The sequence below is a fragment of the Macrobrachium nipponense genome, chromosome 21, assembly GCF_015104395.2.
Source record: "Macrobrachium nipponense isolate FS-2020 chromosome 21, ASM1510439v2, whole genome shotgun sequence".
Taxonomy (NCBI): Eukaryota; Metazoa; Arthropoda; class Malacostraca; order Decapoda; family Palaemonidae; genus Macrobrachium; species Macrobrachium nipponense.
The window spans coordinates 10,365,252-10,385,425 of record NC_087212.1 but is presented as its reverse complement, the minus strand read 5'-3'; the positions used below and the strand labels follow the sequence as shown (position 1 = coordinate 10,385,425).

Sequence of the window (20,174 nt, the reverse complement as noted above, 5' to 3'; positions counted from 1 at the left end):
ATATATAACTATAATATATTTATATATAAATTGTAAAAAAAATTATTCTGTTAAAACAGGATACGTCTCAAGTATAAAAGGCCCATTAAAACACTATGGTTTAAAGCTGAGGACTATATATTTCGGTGGACTTACTCCCACCCTTATCAAGGGTGGGAGTTAGCCCACCAAAATAAAACCTTTAGCTTTAAACCACAGTGTTTTAATGGCCCTCTTGTACTTGAGACGTATCCTGTTTTAACAGCATAATTATTTTACACACACACACATACATATAGTCACTGGAAGCAATTGCTTTAACGGCTTCAACAAGTTTTGTCCAGGAGTTTTCCTATCATTAAACCTACTACTAATGCCACTAAAGCAATTATTGCTTTCAATGATTCAATGAAAACTAACTAAAAAACTTTGGTTCTGTATATGTATAGATATACAAGGTTGGATGGTGGCAATCAACAGCGAAAATATAGTTATAAGAAACTTGAGGAAGACATATCAGGCATTTGCATGGTTTATTGGTAATTTTTGAAGGCCAAGCTGTAAAAAAATATATACAGCTTTGATAATGAGGCTTGGCTTTGAAACTTTAACAACAAACCACGCAAATACATGAGATGTCTTCCTCAAGTTCCTTATGTATACAAATGTGTGTGATGTTGTGTGGTGTGTGTTGTGGTGTGTTGTAGAAATCTACTGGTCAAGTGTATCAGATGCACATGTAAATGTAATAGCCACAATTGTCCTCTTAACTTCTCAAAATCTTTCCTCTTTTTTTGATAAACTTGCCACTACAAAGCCTCGAGATCCAACTTCAGAGAAATATGAAAGAAATCATGAACGTCCGGTAGCGGGAAACCGGGCATTTCTTTGAAGTTGGATCTCGAGGCTTTGTAGTGACGAGCGTATCCAAAAAAAAGAAAAAAAAAGTTAAGAGGGCATTGTGGATATTGTGTGTGTGCGTGTGAAATAAACACCAAAATTATCTATCTTAACCTTATCAGATACCATAACCAAACAATTAAAACAGGAACGACACGAACCGACGAGTTCCGACTCGTGGTGATCGGTGAGGAGGGAGAGGGAGAGCCCAGGGGGTATGGGCACCGGGGGTATGACCAGCAGGAGTAGGGACACCATCCCGGACACGGCCACCATCACCGAGAAGAACAGCTGGAAAGAAAGAGGGATGATGGAATTAATAAAACAAAAAATACTAGGTTTTGAAGTCCTTTTAAATTTTCCATACCATTTTGATGAATATTGTACATACATTTCCCAAGTGTCCCATTAAGCTTATATCTATCCCCGTCAGGGGATTACTTAAGGTTCTTTGCAGCGTCCCTTGGACCCCTAGCTGCAACCTCTTTCACTCCTTTCACTGTACCTCCGTTCATATTCTCTTTCTTCAATCTTACTTTCCACCCTCTCCCAACGACTCTTTCAACTGCCCTCACCCTTCTTTCACCCATCTTACCTATCAGCTAAAGAAAATAATAGTCATCTTAATTAATGTAAAATCATTATTGTAATATGTTAATATTAAGGCCACAGTAAGAACAATTGGACCCTTACCCAAATATAATTGTGGATAAACCACACTTTACATTACTCTTACTAATACTTACTAACTTTCTGCATAGGTTTGTTAATAGTATCAAAAGATATGACTATCTCGTTTGTTCCGATTAACAAGTTGTAATTTCAGGTAACTTGCAAATTAAAAGGCAACTTGCTATTCATGACTGGAGGTGAAAAAATAACACAAAATCACTCTCTACATTATTGCAATAATAACCAAAGATGAGAACTAGCAGCTTAAAAAGATACAGGGATAAATCAGTGGAAACATGTTATCAGTTAGACCTTCAAAAGCAGAGGTCACTGTAAGTCGAGGAACTTGAGACAAAGGTCATGATCTTTCAAGGCAGAATAAAGAACTCTAAAATATGACCCCTGGCGTCAATAGCACACTCAGGAAGGCTGCTCTACAGATTTGCAGAGCAGAGCTGGCCACTATGAAAACGTGGTTCTTCAACAAACTGTGGATACAATGCTGATGTGAGCGGCACGTACTGATTCTCAAAGTCACGGAGGCTGGACTTACCAAAGTAAACTGTCTATCGGCAGACGATGCTCTGAATTAACTATACCTCTGTTCAGGAAAAATGACCTCTGTGAAGGAAAAGTACCACTTCGAGCAATGGTTTCTGAGGCAGGAAGATCCGGGAGTCTGCTGAACAATCATGAGAGATTGAAAATAATAACAATATTTCTCTCTCTACTAAAATATTCGCTCCTGTTGTCAAGGACGTATGAGGGAGACAGTCTATTCGGAAATGGAGGAGATCACGATTCATGTAATCAAAAGATGCACGATAATGCATTATAGGTGAGTAACGGATACAGGAAACGCTTCCAGAGGAAGTCGAATTCACCTTGGGAGCTGGAAAGAGCAACATCACAGCTCTTGAAGCCCAAAACACTAAGAAGACACATGAATGACTGTAAGGTCAAGATGACTCTGCTTTGAGAATAATGACAGTAATACATTCAACTGACACGGATCTGTTCTCAAGAAAAATGATAGCAATACAAGTCGATTTATCTGGAAGTATTCACAAAATGCTGGAATCTTCAAGCTATGGGATTCCCCTTTCTTCACCATGTGACCTTGGACAAACAGCTATTATTTATTTTGAGTGATGTAAGCGTATTGTCCAGATGTATTTTATACTTTTGTTTATCCAACAGTAACCAAGTAATAGAAATATTCTCGCGCGCGCGCGCGTGCACACACACACACACACACACACTCTGTGAGGTAATCAGAGGTGGCATACCTTTGCCAAAGTATGGATAGATGGAAACATTACGAAATATTGTGGAAACACTATGAAATATCATGGAAACATTACTAAATAAATTGGAAACACATTAAATATTGTGGAAACACCATTTAATATCATGGAAACACTATGATACATCATGGCAACATTACTAAATATTGTGGAAACACCATGAAATATCGTGGAAACTTCACGTAAGATAGTGAAGACCTTCGTTGGATGACTCCAAGACAACGATGAGGTTTCCTGGGATATATCGAAGGAGGTCTGGGCCTCTTTTATGGAGAAAAAAAAAAAATCGCCAAATCGTTAACCAATACTTGCCAAAGGTTATGAATCTCGAGTGGGATGCCAAATTATCGCATAGCTGCGATAAAACATCGCTCACATTAGTCTTTAAGAATCCTGCTGGCGCCAACAGGGATAAACAGACAGACGTACGAACCGAATGGAAAAAACATCCTTGGTGGATTTACTACCTGAATCAGTGTTTTTATACTTTGGATTATAAAAACGCTGTTTTTGTACGAAGGACAGTAAAAACTCTTTTTTATAACAAGGACAACAAAAACTCTTTTATAACAAGGACAATAAAAACACTTTTACCAAGGACAATAAAACAGTTTTATATATCGGGGAAAATAAAATCTGCTTTTCTACCAGGGACAATCAAAACAGTTTTTATACCAAGGACAAAAAAATCTGTTTTTCTACCAAAGACAATCAAAAACAGTTTTTATACCAAGGACAATAAAATCTGTTTTCATAGCAAGGGCAATAAAAACACCACTTTACCCCAAGGACAACAGAGACAGTTTTTCAACAAAGGACACTAAAAATGCCCTTTTTATACCAAGGACAATAAAAACAGTTTTTATAAACATATATAAAAAACATCCGGATGAGTATGTGTTTACCTTGGCATTAAGCCCACCTCCCCAGGGGCGCCAACCTATCTCAATTTGCACGGAGGCTAACGTGACAGTGACAATACAGGTGGCCGAAACTGCGCTGGGTATATTGGGCATTATGTCATTGATGCCCTTGCTATAGCTCATGTAGTTAACGGGTCGTTATAGCGCGAGATGATGATGATGATGGGTTAAATGGCCAAATATACCTTCATATAATCGAGACTAAACACACAAACACTGGAGGTTTAAAGAATGACTATGAAAGATGAAGTTGGAAGCTGGTCAGCTTAATGTTTACATTCCCCATGCAAATGATAAACAGACATTTACACTGTAAATGAAAATATGCTGACGGTGGACAATTCTCCGCAAAACCCAGCTATCACTTAATTTACAGGACCCCTCATAAGAGCGTATTTATATTTTAAAATATTGCAAATTAGCTAAACAAGCTCAGTTCATTGTCGCAGAAATTCCAGTGCGAGTTTGCAACAAAATGATGGGTATCAATCATATCAACTGGAATAGTCTTCCGGGTTATTAACTTCCACTACTAGAATTACTTACTCTTTCAACGAAGCTACCTGATTGGGTAAATTGCAATACAAGGACATTACGTTCCTGACTGGGTAAATTGTAAGACTAGGACATTACATTCCTGATTGGGTAAATTGTAAGACTAGGACATTACATTCCTGATTGGGTAAATTCTAAGACTAGGACATTACATTCCTGATTGGATAAACTGCTGAACTGTAAGACTAGGACATTACATTCCTGATTGGGTAAATTGTAAGACTAGGACATTACATTCCCTGATTGGGTAAAATTGTAAGACAGACATTACTTCCTGTTGGGTACTGTAAGACTAGGCATTTACATTTCCTGATTGGGTAAACTGTAATCTAGGACATTACATTACCTGATTGGGAAATGGTAACGAGGCATTACGTTCCGATTGGGTAAACGTAAGACTAGGACATTACATTCCTGTTGGGTAATTATAAGACTAGGACATACGTTCCTGATTGGATAGATTGTAAGACTAGTACATTCATTCCTGATTGGATAATTTGTAATCTAGGACATTACTATTCCTGATTGTAAATTGTAAGACTAGGACATACGTTCCTGATTTGATAAATTTGTAGACTAGCCATTACGTCCTGATTGGGTAAATTGTAAGACTAGCCATTACATTCCTGACTGGGTAATTGTAAGACTAGGACTTCCTTCTGATTGGGTAAATTGTAAGACTAGGACTTACATTCTGATTGGTAAAAACTGTAAGATCAGTCATTACAGTTCCTGATTGGGTAAATTGTAAGACTAGGACATTTACGTTTTCCTGAATTGGATATGTAAGCTAGGCCTTACTTCCTGATTGGTAATTGTAAGACGAGCATACAATTCCTGAATGGGGTAATACTGCAAGCCTAGTACAGTACTTTCCTGATTGGTAAATTGTAAACTAGGACATTACGTTCCTGTTGGTAAATTGTCAGAACTAGACATTACATTCCGATTGGGTAAACTGTAAGACTAGGCTGCGAGTACATCCTGATTGGGTAAATGTAAGACTAGGACATTACGTGTCCTGATTGGATAAATTGAAACTAGGACTTACATTCCTGATTAGGGTCCATTGTAAGACTAGGACATTACAGTCCTAGACTATAGTAAACGTTAAGACTAGAATTACATTCCTGATTGGTAAATTTGTAAGACTAGACTATTACGTTTCCTGATTGGGTAAATTGTAGACTAGACTTCCAATTCCTGATTGGGTAATTGTAAGACTAAGGACTATTACTTCCTGATTTGGTAAATTGTAAGACAGGACATTCATTCCTGATTGGGTAAACTGTAAGACTAGGCATTACGTTCCTGATTGGGTAAAACTGTAAGATATGACATTAACATTCCTGAATTGGGTAATTGTAATACTAGGACATTACGTTTCCTGATTGGTAAACTAGTAAGACTAGGACATACTTCCTGATTGGTAATTGTAAGACTAGGACATTACGTGCCCTGATTTGATAAATTGTAAGACTAGACATTACATTGCCTGATTGGATAAATTTGTAAGACTAGGACATTACATCCTGATTGATTAAATTGCTAAGACCTAGGACATTACGTTCCTGTTGGAATCATTGTAAGACTAGGACATTACATTCCTGATTGGGTAAATGGTAAGACTAGGCCATTACATTCTGACTTGGGTACATTGTAAGACTAGGATTACATTCCTGATTGGGTCACTTGTTTAAAGAACTATTATTAGGGACTTACGTCCTGATTGGGTAAACTGTAAGACTAGGACATTACAGTTCTGAGTTGGGTAAATTGTAAGACTAGGACATTACTTCCTGATTGGGTAAACTGTAAGACTAGATTACATTCCTGATTGGGTAAATTGTAAAGACTTTAGGACCTTGTTGGGTTCTGAATTGGAAAAAAAAAAAAAAAAAAAAATTAATTCTAGACTAGGACCAATTACGTTTTCCTGATTGGATAAATTTTAAGACTAGGACCAATTATTAAAATTCCTGGGATTGGAATTAAATTGTAAGACTAGACATTACGTTTTCCCTGATTGGATAAATTGTTTTAAGACTAGGACATTACATTCCTGATTGGGTAAATTGTAAGACTAGGCCATTACTTCCTGACTGGGTAAACCGGTAAAGACTAGGACATTACATTCCTGATTGGGTAAAAATTGTAGACTAGGACATTACGTTCCTGATTGGGTAAATTGTAAGACAGGGCATTACTTTCCTGATTGGGGTAAATTGTAAGACTAGGAACATTACGTTCCTGATTGGGTAAAACCTGTAAGGCTAGGATTACATTCCCTGATTGGGTAATTGTAAGACTAGGACATTACGTTCCTGATTGGGTAAATTGTAAGACTAGGACTTACATTCCTGCTTGGGTAAATTGTAAACTAGGGACCATTACGTTCCCTGATTGGTAATTGTAAGACTGGACCCATTGATTGGGTTCTGATTGGTTATTAACTGAAGACTAGGGGCCAATTACATTTCCTGATTGGGTAAATTGTAAGACTAGGACATTACTTTTCCTGATTGGGGAAACTGTAAGACTGGGACTTTACATTCCTGATTGGGTAAATTGTAAGACTAGGACATTACATTCCTGATGGGTAAACGGTAAGACTAGGACATTACATTTCTGATTGGGTTAAATTGTAATCTGGGCCATTACGTCCTTGGGATTGGGTAATTGTTAAGACTATTTGGACAATTAGGCCATTCTGATTGGGTAAATTTTGTAAGACTAGGACATTACTTCCTGATTGGGTAAATTGTAAGACGGTGACATTCAATTCCTGAGTGGGTTAAATTGTAAACTAGGACATTAGTTCCTGATTGGGTAAATTGTAAGACTAGGACATTACATTCCTGATTGGGTAAATTGTAAGACTAGGACATTACATTCCTGATTGGGTAAATTGTAAGACTAGGACATTACATTCCTGATTGGGTAAACTGTAAGACTAGGACATTACATTCCTGATTGGGTAAATTGTAAGACTAGGACATTACATTCCTGATTGGGTAAACTGTAAGACTAGGACATTAAACATTTCCTGATTGGTGGGTAAACTGTAAGACTAGGACATTACATTCCTGATTGGATAAATTGTAAGACTAGGACATTACATTCCTGATTGGGTAAACTGTAAGACTAGGACATTACATTCCTGATTGGGTAAACTGTAAGACTAGGACATTACATTCCTGATTGGGTAAACTGTAAGACTAGGACATTACATTCCTGATTGGGTAAACTGTAAGACTAGGCCATTACATTCCTGATTGGGTAAATTGTAAGACTAGGACATTACGTTCCTGATTGGATAAATTGTAAGACTAGGACATTACATTCCTGATTGGGTAAACTGTAAGACTAGGACATTACATTCCTGATTGGGTAAACTGTAAGACTAGGACATTACAGTCCTGATTTTAGAGTAGGAAAAATGACGTAAATTTAACTTTCCACGGGTTCATCAACACTACATGACTCACTTTCAGAGTATTTTAGGTGAAGAACCTTCTATTTCCAGGTGTTTAGTTTTCCAGAAATCAGCGACAGCCAGTTGAATGTGAATACTCGATGGCAGATAGTCACTTTTTTCGTATATCAAGGAAAGATAACATGAAATGCAACTATATATTATTTTTTTTGTATCCAAGGTGGATAAATCTGGAAGACGTCATGGACCTACAGTCGTTAATGTGTCAACGCTCCTTTTCAATACATCTCTTTTGGAATTGGAATATAGAGTTTAGGCCAAAGGCCAAGCACTGGGACCAATGTGGTCATTCAAAGCACCGGGACCAATGTGGTCATTCAGCGCTGGAAAGGAAATTGAGAGTGGGTAGGTTTAAAAAAAGGTGTAACAGGAGGAAAACCTCAAAGCAGTTGCACTGAAATAATTGTTAGGAGAGGGTGGGTAGCAAGATGCAAGAGGAGGCGTAATGAGAGCAATTGACTAGGGTCACAATGAATGGCAGCGATAAACACCCAGAGCCCCTATGATGCCCTCATGCCCCAGATTTGCCCAAGGGCACACGCGTTATTACCCCGCCTCAGATTCGGCTGAAACACTCATGGGTAAGCACGAATACGCCGTAAGGAGAAAAACAAAGGGTAGATGAAGGGAAATCAGACCTTATGGACACAGATGAATTTAGTTGGTCTCTTTTCGACAGGAATCGGACGACGTTATACCAAGACAAGAGTAGCCAAACAGTCTGCTGAAGGTTATCAACCGCCACGTCGTTTACTGCTTTAATTAAAATAACTTTTCATAACAATGGCCTATGATTGTCTTCTAGAGATGATAATCTAAAAACGCTTTTGCTACACAGATTTAACTGAATTATTAAAATTTCGTGATGAAATATTAAAATTCGTCTCTCAGTTGTAGAGTCATTTCACAGGAAAAAAAATTCCTCGAAGCAAAAACAAACAAAATAAGTAAAAATTGCGTCGAAGTTTCTTCGGCGCATTCGAGTTTTCTGTACATCTTATAATCAAGGCACCGAAAACAGAACTATCTTTCGGTGGCCTCGGTACCATGCTGTATGAGCCGCGGTCCGCGGATCTCTCAACCGACCGTGGTGGCCTGTGATGTTGCGTTGCTAGAAGCACGATCTTGACTAACTTTACCATAAAACAATAAAAATCTGCTGAGGGTAGAGGGCTGCAATTTGGTACGTTTGATGACTGGAGGGTGGATGATCAACATATCAATTTGCAGCCCTCTAGCCTCAGTAGTTTTTAAGATCTGAGGGCGGACAGAAAAAGTGCGGACAGCCAGACAAAGCCGGCGTAAAAAAAAAAAAAAAAAAAAAAGAAAAATAACTCCAAAATTTTTGAGTACCTTGGAAACTGTTTAACGAAATAACAAAGGGCTACGTACCATCATACTGATGTTAAGTATATCTTGTTTTACCAGGCCACTGAGCTGATTAACAGCTCTCCTATGGCTGGCCCGAAGGATTAGATATTCCTTCGTGGCTAGGAACCAATTGGCCACCTAACAACGGGACCTACAGCTTATTGTGGGATCCGAACGAGGAACTATCATACTGATGTGTCCAGATATTTTTATGCATTCATTTTTTTAATTCCTCTTCCTAAAGCTTAAAAATAATAATAAGGATTATGTTTATCCATGTGAATTATATCAGTAGTTGAGAAGTGATTATCTTGAACAAAACTGGACCTCTTAAGGGTGGTTAATGCAAAAACCTCCATTGCGGTACTATTTGAGCGTAAATATGCAGGTATCCATAAAAATTACTTATACACGTCTTTCCAATCTTTAAGAAAACTGCGACAGAGAATTTGTTATATATCTTTTTCGGTTTTTTCATTAACTCAAAACCTGGGTTTCCATCCAATTCTAACATGAGATTCAGACGCATTTCCCTAAAGATAGCAAACGGAAAATTATGAATGAATTTCTGTTTAGAAAGCTCGTAACGAGTCGGCAAACAAACTCATATATAAAATCGCTTTAGTATTAATAATAATTAAAGAAAGAACAGAGAGAGGAAAAAAATTAGGAAAAAAGTTAAGTATATCTTAGTTTAACCAGTCCACTGACCTGATTAACAGCTCTCCTAGGGCTGGCCCGAAGGATTAGATATTTTGACGTGGCTAGGAACCAATTGGTTACCTAGCAACGGGACCTATAGCTTATTATGGGATCCGAACCACATTAAATCGAGAAATTAACTGCTAATCACCAGAAATAAATTCCTCTGATACCACGTTGGCTGAGTAGGGAATCGAACTTGCGACTACCGATCGGTAGGCGGGCACGAAAACCACTCGTCCAACGAGGAACTTGAAAACCTAGCATAGAAAAATGTAGTATACTTTCTGGAATTCTGTGAAATTGCACATCCAAGAGACCAACAGACGTGAAAGTTTCAGAGACCAATCCTTCATAGGTGGAAGATGGATGTCTGTGGCAATCCATCAGACAGACGATTACTCACGGACATTCGTCATTTAGTAGACAATAACCAAACGACCAGCAATAACACAGTAGTAATAGTAGTAGTAATAGTAGGAGTAGTAGCTTCAAGGACCAGTGCCCTGCAACAAGAGAGCAACAACACAGCTGTTATACCGAATTATTGGCTTAATTTATTGTGTTCCAAGAGCCTCTTCTCCACGTGCATAAATGCTGCTTCTAACCTCTCCCTCTCTCTCTCTCTCTCTCTCTCTCTCTCTCCTACTGTGGTTCAACAGCAGCAGTGGCAATAATAATAATAATAATAATAATAATAATAATAATAATAATAATAATAATAATAATAATAATAATGTTTTATTAAAGATAATTATACTCACTTTGAAGTTTCCGGATACGATACTATAGTGACTTTGAAGTTTCCGGGTACGATATGATACTCACTCTGAAGTATCCAGGATACGACATTATACTCACTTTGAAGTTTCCAGGATACGACATTATACTCACTTTGAAGTTTCCGATTTTGTCGGCAATGGCGCCCGCCACGGGCGGCCCCATGATGGAGACCAAGGGTATGATCGCGTACACCACAGCGGCCTCATCTGCCCCGAATCCGAGCGACTGCAAGTGCACGGCCAAGTATGGGTATAACGTCGTGTTAGCTGGAAAAAAAAAAAGACGGAGATTAACACGTTGCTGCTAGGATACAAAATTAAGGGCAAAGGCCCAGCGCTGGGACCTGTGAGGCCATTCAGCTTTAACAAGGATATTGCTATTAAGGTTGGAGAGACGTAACAAGAGTAAAGCCTATCATTTTTGCACTACGAAACAGTTGGTAGAGTGACTATGAACAGAGATACAGTTAAATGAATGAAAGAGCTTGCAGCTAGGGGCCGAAGGGATGCTGCAAAGGACCTCAAGTAATGCCCACAGCCCACCGCGCGAGGTGTACTGACGGCACTGCCCTCTTACGGGATAGTGCGTTGCTAAATAGACGATGTTACCATAAAAATAAACATTGTAAGCCAAATAAACATTCCTGCAACACCTTTCGTTCCTTTTACTGTACCTCCTTCCATATTATCTTTCATCAATCTTACTTTCCACCCCCTCCTAACAATTGACTCACAATGCAACTAGCTGTTGCATTGTAAGTCAATTGTTAGGAGGGGGTGGAAAGTAAGATTGATGAAAGATAATATGGAAGGAGGTACAGTAAAAGGAACGAAAGGTGTTGCAGCAATGTTTATTTGGCTTACAGTGTGCATTTCTTCCTGTTATATACACTTTTCAAACCATTCACTGCCAATTTCCATTTCGGCGCTGAATGACCTCTTAGGCGCCGGTGCTTGGCCTTTGGCCTAAATTCTACGTATATTCAATTTAACCATAAAACTATATATAATATATATATATATATAATATATATATATATGTATGATATATATATATATTATATATATATATATATATATATATATATACGTATATATTTATACATAAAAGGAAAACCGATCCTTTTGGGTGGCGCCTACTTTCGGCTCGAAACTAATGACGTAGCTGAATACTGGTTCACCCGAGTTCCCGCTTAAGCTGATCCTTGTAACTCTGGTTGAGATAATCGCGTGGAAACCGGTTCTCAGCTGGTTCGAGAACGAGGCGAATGTGGCACGCGAAGGGCGTGGCCACGAACGCCCAGAGGACGAGTTGTCAAGTTCCTCATGGCGAAGGTGGGCGATGGAAAGACGACGAAGAAGCACGCCGTACTTCACACCCCTATTACTTAACTAAACTTCGTACTGGCCACATGGCTAAATATACCAGTTATAAACCAGGATAAACTGGCAAGCCTCAGTGTGTGTGTGTGTGTGTGTGTGTGTGTTGGTGTGTGAGAGAGAGAGAGAGAGAGAGAGAGAGAGAGAGAGAGAGAATCTTCAGCAAAATATAGGATGCAGACATTATGCTCAAGAGTTATAATATTTGCTCATGTTTTATGTTTCCTGGTGGATATGAAATCGTCCTGACTTGATCGCAAAAAAATATCGAATATATATAATATATATATATATATATATATATATATATATATATATATTATATATATATATATATATAATTTTCGTTAAAAGCAATTGCTTTAGTGGCATCAATAAGTTTCTTGCAGTTATCTTCATACCGACGAAGTTTTTTCCGATTCTCGTTCGTCAATTTCTGGTGAAATATACGCAGACTCCTTCTTCCATTTATTGAATTTTGTCACGACAGCTGTTTCGCCTTATGGCATTATCAAGCGACTACTGACTTACAATCTGACCTTTCGGCCTATTTATCTCATCGTGTGGGAGGTATGACCTCGAGGTATGGGTACTGGTAGTCCTAGGGATTAACAGCTTAAGGGCGTTGTTTTAGTTACAAAGAATATAAGGACATATGTACTGCGACAATAAGAGTGAAAGTTTAAACAGTGGTTAAATAAATATTCAAAATACAATGCCATGTGCTAGAGTTTCCTTAAATGTATGTTTTAAAATTTAATATGTTACATGTTGGTTTTAGATAAAAATTACAAAATTACATACAGGAATGAAAATTAATATAGAAATCTAAATACGGGAGTACAAATATATGTATATATTTTATAGCATGCATAAAGGTACAAGAGATAATTTCTGTTATACATAAATGTGTATGATTTAAATTTGAGTGTGTGTGTGTGTGTGTGTATGTATGTCCAAAATGGTCTACGTTGGTTAACGGTTGCTGATTCGTGTTGGGCGGGGTCTCAGCGACCTGAGTAAGGATGTTACTTGACTTTAGCTGACGCTGGGGTCTTCTCATGCCTTCCAAGGGGCGCGATGTTCTCGGTGGATTGGGGCGCGCTGTCTGGTCCCTGTTGGCTTGGGTATTCCTTCTCCTGCTGGAGGGGAGTATATGGTCCGATTCTTGTTGGACGTTCAAGGTCGGCTTCTGAATAGCGATGCTCACTGCTTCCGTTATTAAGAGGCGACCGTAGTTGTCTTCTCTGGTGTACGACCTTCTGGGTGCCTTCTATGAGCTCTTGTAGAGATGGCTTCCTGTCGTGAACATCTATGTAATGTTGATGGATGGCCCCTTGATTTCTATTGAGCCAGCAGACGTTCTCCGAAGGGTCGTTGTAGTGTGCCCGATGTAGTTTTGGCTGTGAGGTTTACACACCTCCTCTGGACAAGTAAATTTGTAAACTACATTCGTGCACATCTCCTTCGGTCCCCCCGGAGCGGTGCTGTTCTTCATTATTAAGGCTGCTACAAGGTTGGGCTTACTATATATCCTGAGGCTTATTTTATGGTAAGGGGCTTTTGGGGTTGGGGTTACGCTCTGTTTATTATCCCGCGTAGTGTGCAGCAATCCTCCTTGTATGCAGACCCATAATGTACACGATGGTAAATAATCAAGTTTTCCTCGTTTTTCGCCATGGTGTTGGGTTGGTAAAATTCGTCCATTTTCTTTTTTATTGCTGCTTCGATAATTTGATCTGCATACCCGTTGTTTGTCAGCAGTTGGCGAATTCGGTCGAGTTCGTTATGTATATCTTTCCATGATGAGCTGTGTGTGAAGGTTCTGTTGACATACGCACTCACGACAGACTTTTTATATGCGTCCGGGCACTCCCCGCGTGCGTTCAAGCAACGCCCAGCGTTCATTGCTTTCGTATAACGGTCGTCCTTAAACTGTCCTTCTTGTTGTTTTACCAGGACATCAAGAAATGGCAAAGTCTTCTGCTGGCTGTGCTCTGTGGTGAAGTTGAGCACTGAGTTTCTTTTCAGAGCATCTGCTAGTTTTTTGGTATCTTCAGGCTCTTTTATTGTGACGAATATATCGTCGATGTACCGCCCATAAATCCTAGGTTTTAGATGTTCTCTAAAGGTCCTTTCTTCGACGGTGGCCATGTACATATTTGCAAAGAGGACCCCTAGTGGGGATCCCATGGCGACTCCGTCTACTTGTCGAAATAATTCCCCCTGATGAGAGAGGAAAGGGGCTTCTGTAGTGCTAGCTTTCAGCATCTCTCGGAGGACATCTTCGGAAATGGGCAGCGGGTTCTTCTCGGACCTGTATACACGATCAAGAATGATGTCGATCGTTTCTTCGACGGGAACGTTCGTAATCAAGGGGCCATCCATCAACATTACATAGATGTTCACGACAGGAAGCCATCTCTACAAGAGCTCATAGAAGGCACCCAGGTCGTACACAGAGAAGACAACTACGGTCGCCTCTTAATAACGGAAGCAGTGAGCATCGCTATTCAGAAGCCGACCTTGAACGTCCAACAAGAATCGGACCATATACTCCCCTCCAGCAGGAGAAGGAATACCCAAGCCAACAGGGACCAGACAGCGCGCCCCAATCCACCGAGAACATCGCGCCCCTTGGAAGGCATGAGAAGACCCAGCGTCAGCGAAAGTCAAGTAACATCCTTACTCAGGTCGCTGAGACCCCGCCCAACACGAATCAGCAACCGTTAACCAACGTAGACCATTTTGGACATACATACACACACACACACACACACTCAAATTTAAATCATACACATTTATGTATAAACAGAAATTATCTCTGTACCTTTATGCATGCTATAAATATATACATATATTTGTACTCCCGTATTTAGATTTCTATATTCATTTTCATTCCTGTATGTAATTTTGTAATTTCATCTAAAACCAACATGTAACATATTAAATTTTAAACATACATTTAAGGAAACTCTAGCACATGGCATTGTATTTTGAATATTTATTTAAACCACTGTTTAAACTTTCACTCTTATTGTCGCAGTACATATGTCCTTATATTCTTTGTAACTAAAACAACGCCCTTAAGCTGTTAATCCCTAGACTAACCAGTACCCATACCTCGAGGTCATACCTCCCACACGATGAGATAAATAGGCCGAAAGGTCAGATTGTAAGTCAGTAGTCGCTTGATAATGCCATAAGGCGAAACAGCTGTCGTGACAAAAATCAATAAATGGAAGAAGGAAGTCTGCGTATATTTCACCAGAAATTGACGAACGAGAATCGGAAAAAACTTCGTCGGTATGAAGATACCTGCAAGAAACTTATTGATGCCACTAAAGCAATTGCTTTTAACGAAAATTGTATTAGAGAAAAACTATGCCCTAAAAGTATATATATATATATATATATATATATATATATATATATATATATATATATATATATATATATATATATATATATGTATATATATATGTATATGTGTGTATATATATACATATATATGTGTGTGTGTATGCATACACACACACACACACACACACACACACACACACACATATATATATATATATATATATATATATATATATATCATATATCTATCTACTCTATATATATATATATCTATATATATATATCTATATCTATCTATCTATATATATATATATATATATATATATATATATATTATATATATATTATATATAATTATTTGTTGCCTCTTCGTCAAATTGGGGTCGAAATTACCAACTGCAATAATGCACTAGAGGAGGTTCGATCAGAAATGCCTTACGTTGCGTATGTAAGTGATTATGGTAATCAGTGGCATAAATGACGTGCATCAGCGAGAGAGAGAGAGAGAGAGAGCTAAACCTGTGCAATATGAACATCAAGGATAGTAATTCTATTTATCTTGATAAAGGTACACACCACACTAAAACTGGAGTTGGATAAAAAATTAAAAATAAAAATAGATTTATCTACGGACGTGACGATAAGGCCATTGATAAACCTGTTGCTTTTAAAACGAACGCCGTATAATCTTACTCTTGTTTAGTCTGTTCTTACGCAAATGTGAATCAAAATACGAAAAACGAAATGTAAGTTTCCGTTGTGAATTCCGACAATTATTTATTGATGTGCTTCGAGACGTAGCTCTTGTCTGAACTGTAATGTTTTGTGAGTGCGCTCGCACACACACACACACACACACACACACACACAGGAATAAGTGTACTCTATATTCTGTCAACCTATAAATCAGAAGACGTTTTGATTTATGACAAAAACAAATAATATACTGAGGTATTATGATCACATTTTCTGACAAACAAATACAGTTATGTATATACACGAAGGAAAAAAAATTAAAATAAATACTTTAATAAAATTCAATAATTATCAACTTGACCACCTTCAGATTTCAGATAGACCTTTGGTGGTCAGAGCTTAAGAACTTATTGAGAGTTACCACAGTCACTGGCTTCAGAATCTTAAGTCGGATTCACACTGCAGGGGTTTGTTCTCCATATAGGCTTAAGTTAATATCTAGAATTAGCCTTCGTAGCATATACACATTTTATGAGATTTGCCTTTGTAATATCCGTTTCTTGGAGGGAATGCGAATGGTTTTAAATTCTGTTAAAGAACTCTATCGAACATATTCTGTAAATGAGCTCTGAATATTTATTCTAAGGAAAAAGTCCCTTTTATTTGCGTAAAATGATCTAAGCATATAGTGTATTATAAATACTAGCAACCATATGTATACAGAAATTATGTATGAAAATTTGCAAAGTAACTAAGTCTACGGAAGTAACAGGCCTCGTTTCACGGGCAGAACCAACTCCGTTTCAGGGAATCCCTTCTCACCCCCAACCCCTTCGGAGGGGGTGGGGGAGGTAGGATGAAACCCCATCATAAGCCATCTTAAGGATCCCAACTATAACCCTGCCAAGTTTCATGCCCATCGGACCAGCCGTTTGGCCGTGATTGAATGACAGACGGACGGACAGACATTATGCCCATTATTATAGTAAGATGCAGTATTCCAATCCGAAAGTTGACCCGCGAATACATTCGAAGAATGCAAGATATTTTGATATGTCCTTAACTATTTCATACCTATAGCAGGAAACAGCAGCTACAGGTAACGAACTCCATGAAGCTACAGATACTCTGTAGTCAATAATGCAGATTGTATGCATGAACCAATACAACTGCTGATTCTGTACAACCTAAGTACTACGTACGTTCTCCAGTTGTACAGAAAGTGACCGAGACCGACCTTAAACATTTATAGAGGAGTAGCCGTATGTGTGGAAAAACAGAGTAACGATCATTAAGACATCAAGACATAGGGACTCTAATGTCACAGCTACGTGGACCAGATACAGACGCAAATATGAAGGCAAGTATCACTGATTAGCTGGTTAATTAAACCTCTCATAGCAACAGTCCTCGACCCTTAAATAAAAGACTACAGGACACCAGACCTATCATGGGGGAAAAGATGCATCCGGCACCAAGTCACGTAAAGTAACTCACATGAATTATGAACGGAGTTGAGGGAGGAGGTTAAAAAAAAAAAAAAAAAAAAAAAAAAAAAAAAAAAAAAAAAAAAAAAAAGTTCCTATACGAACATCATGGGCCGGTCCTCCGTATATAAGAATTCAACGCAAGGGTTACTTACGAAAGACGGTCAACATGTTATGGCCATAGGGGACTCCGAGGCTGAGTAAAAAATAAATAAATAAATAATGGATACAAATAATACGTGAGAGAAATAGCCATCGCCGACAGAGTTGTTCAAGAGTTTGCAGATAAATCTTTGCGTATGTTAGACGGAAGAACTGAGTATATCAATAAATAAATAATAAACACGTTAAGCAGATATATAAACTGAGGGTTCTGATAGAGCTATATCATTATATACTTAACCAAATCCACCCACAAACACAACACAAATATATATAATTTTTTTATACACAAATTTTAAGCTACAAATGTCATTTAATATCCAAAGTAGCCACTGAAATCAGAGATGGTTTCCGTCGCTGGTTCGAGACCGTCCGTCAGTTGTAATTCCCCTTCGGTATTAGTGCCAAGGTAGAGCGAATTGGATACTAAATAACATTTGTAGCTTAATATTTGTATGTGTGTGTGTGTGTGTGTGTATTTCCTCTGGTTTTAGTCGGCAGCTTTAGTAAGGGACGAAATGGCAATATTTCAAAACAATCCGAGCTAAGAGTTTATTTCAAAATTTATCTACTCTAATCATTTGAGTAGCACGCACGAACGAAAGGCGCATTTATTCAGCCCCATATCGTTGTCATATCACCGAACAAAAAGCGCAAGGTCCAAATAAAAATAATCTCTAAAAACGAAACCCTGGAGACATCAATTTCCAAGTTTTAGTTTGCGATATCACGTTCGGCCTTTTGTTGTCATTCAGCCAAACCTGGGCCACAGCAAAAGTAGCATTACCTTTCACAGTCTTGCAGCTCAGAAAAACTTTCTACGTTTTTTTTAAAGAGTTTGTGTAACATTCGTCGAGAGACAGTTGCGAGTGACCAGAATCACAACACTGGAAGAATAAACAATAAAATCAGATCACAGATTAGGTAGAAAGTGGGAAGAAAAAGAATACGGTAGTGATAATAATAGAAATAATATATGATGATGAACAATTCAAATGGTGACATAAAAGAAAAAAGGAGACATTGTTAGTGAAAATGAAAATGAAGGAAATATTATTAGTGAAAATGAAAATGAAGGAAATATTTCTAGTCGAAAATGAAAATGAAGGAAATACTTCTAGTCGAAAATGAAAATGAAGGAAATATTTCTAGTCGAAAATGAATGAAATATTGTTTAATGAAAAATGAAAATGAATTACATTTCACTGAAACATAAGACAGCCTCCTAAAAGAATCACTGTTTCACAGAAGAAGAAAAATGACACAAAGCGTGTCGTTAAAAAAAAAAAAGTCATTATTGCCGGGTCAGGCGTACTTTGCCAGTGGAATACAAACGATTTACCCGACCTCGATGGGAGTAGCTTCCCAGAATCCAACATCCCGTCAAATTATTTACCGACTTCAGCCTCGGGAGCGTTTCATTCCTTACGTAATAAGAGTTCTATTCATGTCATTCTCACCAGCGTCTTCTCTACTCTTTTTGTCTACGTATGCTGACCTTCAAAGTCCTGGTCTTATAGTTTCATGATCGTTATTTTTGGGGGTCTGCTTCTAGTGCTTGCGTGCTTTTTGGTTATTGAGAGTTTATTGTCTTGACTGCTACTTCTTCCATCGTCTGAAAAACAGACCCCACAGATTTCAACGCACAATTCATTTACACGCGCGCGTCAAAAATATTCTGGCTCTGAAGACGATATTTTAAGGGCTATGTTGATAGATACGCATGCATAAAATAGTACGTACATTAACGCGTAAACAAAAAAACAAATGAATATTCTAAAGCTTAGAGATGTAGCTTCGTATTCCACACTCAAATTATGGATTTAGATTTTCGCTCATCAAAAATATTCTTAGAATCTTCCCCGCATCGACGATTTGGCTACGAGATGGATAATAAACTAATTAATATTACCCTCATTATGGATTTAAATATTCGCTGTCCAACATTATTCTCAAAGTCTTACGAACCTCGACGAGTTAGAAAGCTTTACCATCACTCCAAGACGATGCTGGTAAAACAAAAACCCCAGGAACCATCTTGTTAATGCAGCGCCATTGCTCTCCAACGCAATAAATAGAATAAAAATACACTTGGCCCAGCAAGGAGAGAGAGAGAGAGAGAGAGAGAGAGGAGAGAGAGAGAGAGAGAGAGAGTACCTAATTAACACAAAACCTTTATAAATGTCTTTTAATATAAAAAATGCCAGCACCTGATTCAAACGAAATCTTTATAAATGTCTTTTAATATAAAAAAATACCAGTACCACATACACACGAAATCTTTATAAATGTCTTTTAATATAAAAAAAATGCCAGTACGTGATTCACACGATACCTTTATAAATGTTTTACACACGAAATCTTTATAAATGTCTTTTAATATTAAAAATTTCAGTACC

At 38.1% G+C, this 20,174-nt stretch overlaps 1 protein-coding gene across 2 annotated transcripts in view; it reads right to left on the bottom strand.

The window, feature by feature from the left end:
• The window catches only part of LOC135197779 (uncharacterized), a 55,914-nt gene that overhangs the window by 21,488 nt on the left and 14,252 nt on the right, over positions 1-20,174 (bottom strand). For both annotated transcript variants that reach the window (XM_064224879.1, XM_064224880.1), the window contains exons 2-3: positions 10,800-10,954; positions 1,041-1,170 (exon numbers count right to left, since the gene is read on the bottom strand). In XM_064224879.1, coding sequence (XP_064080949.1) covers positions 1,041-1,170; positions 10,800-10,954 — 285 coding nt within the window. The remainder of the gene's footprint in view (positions 1-1,040; positions 1,171-10,799; positions 10,955-20,174) is intronic.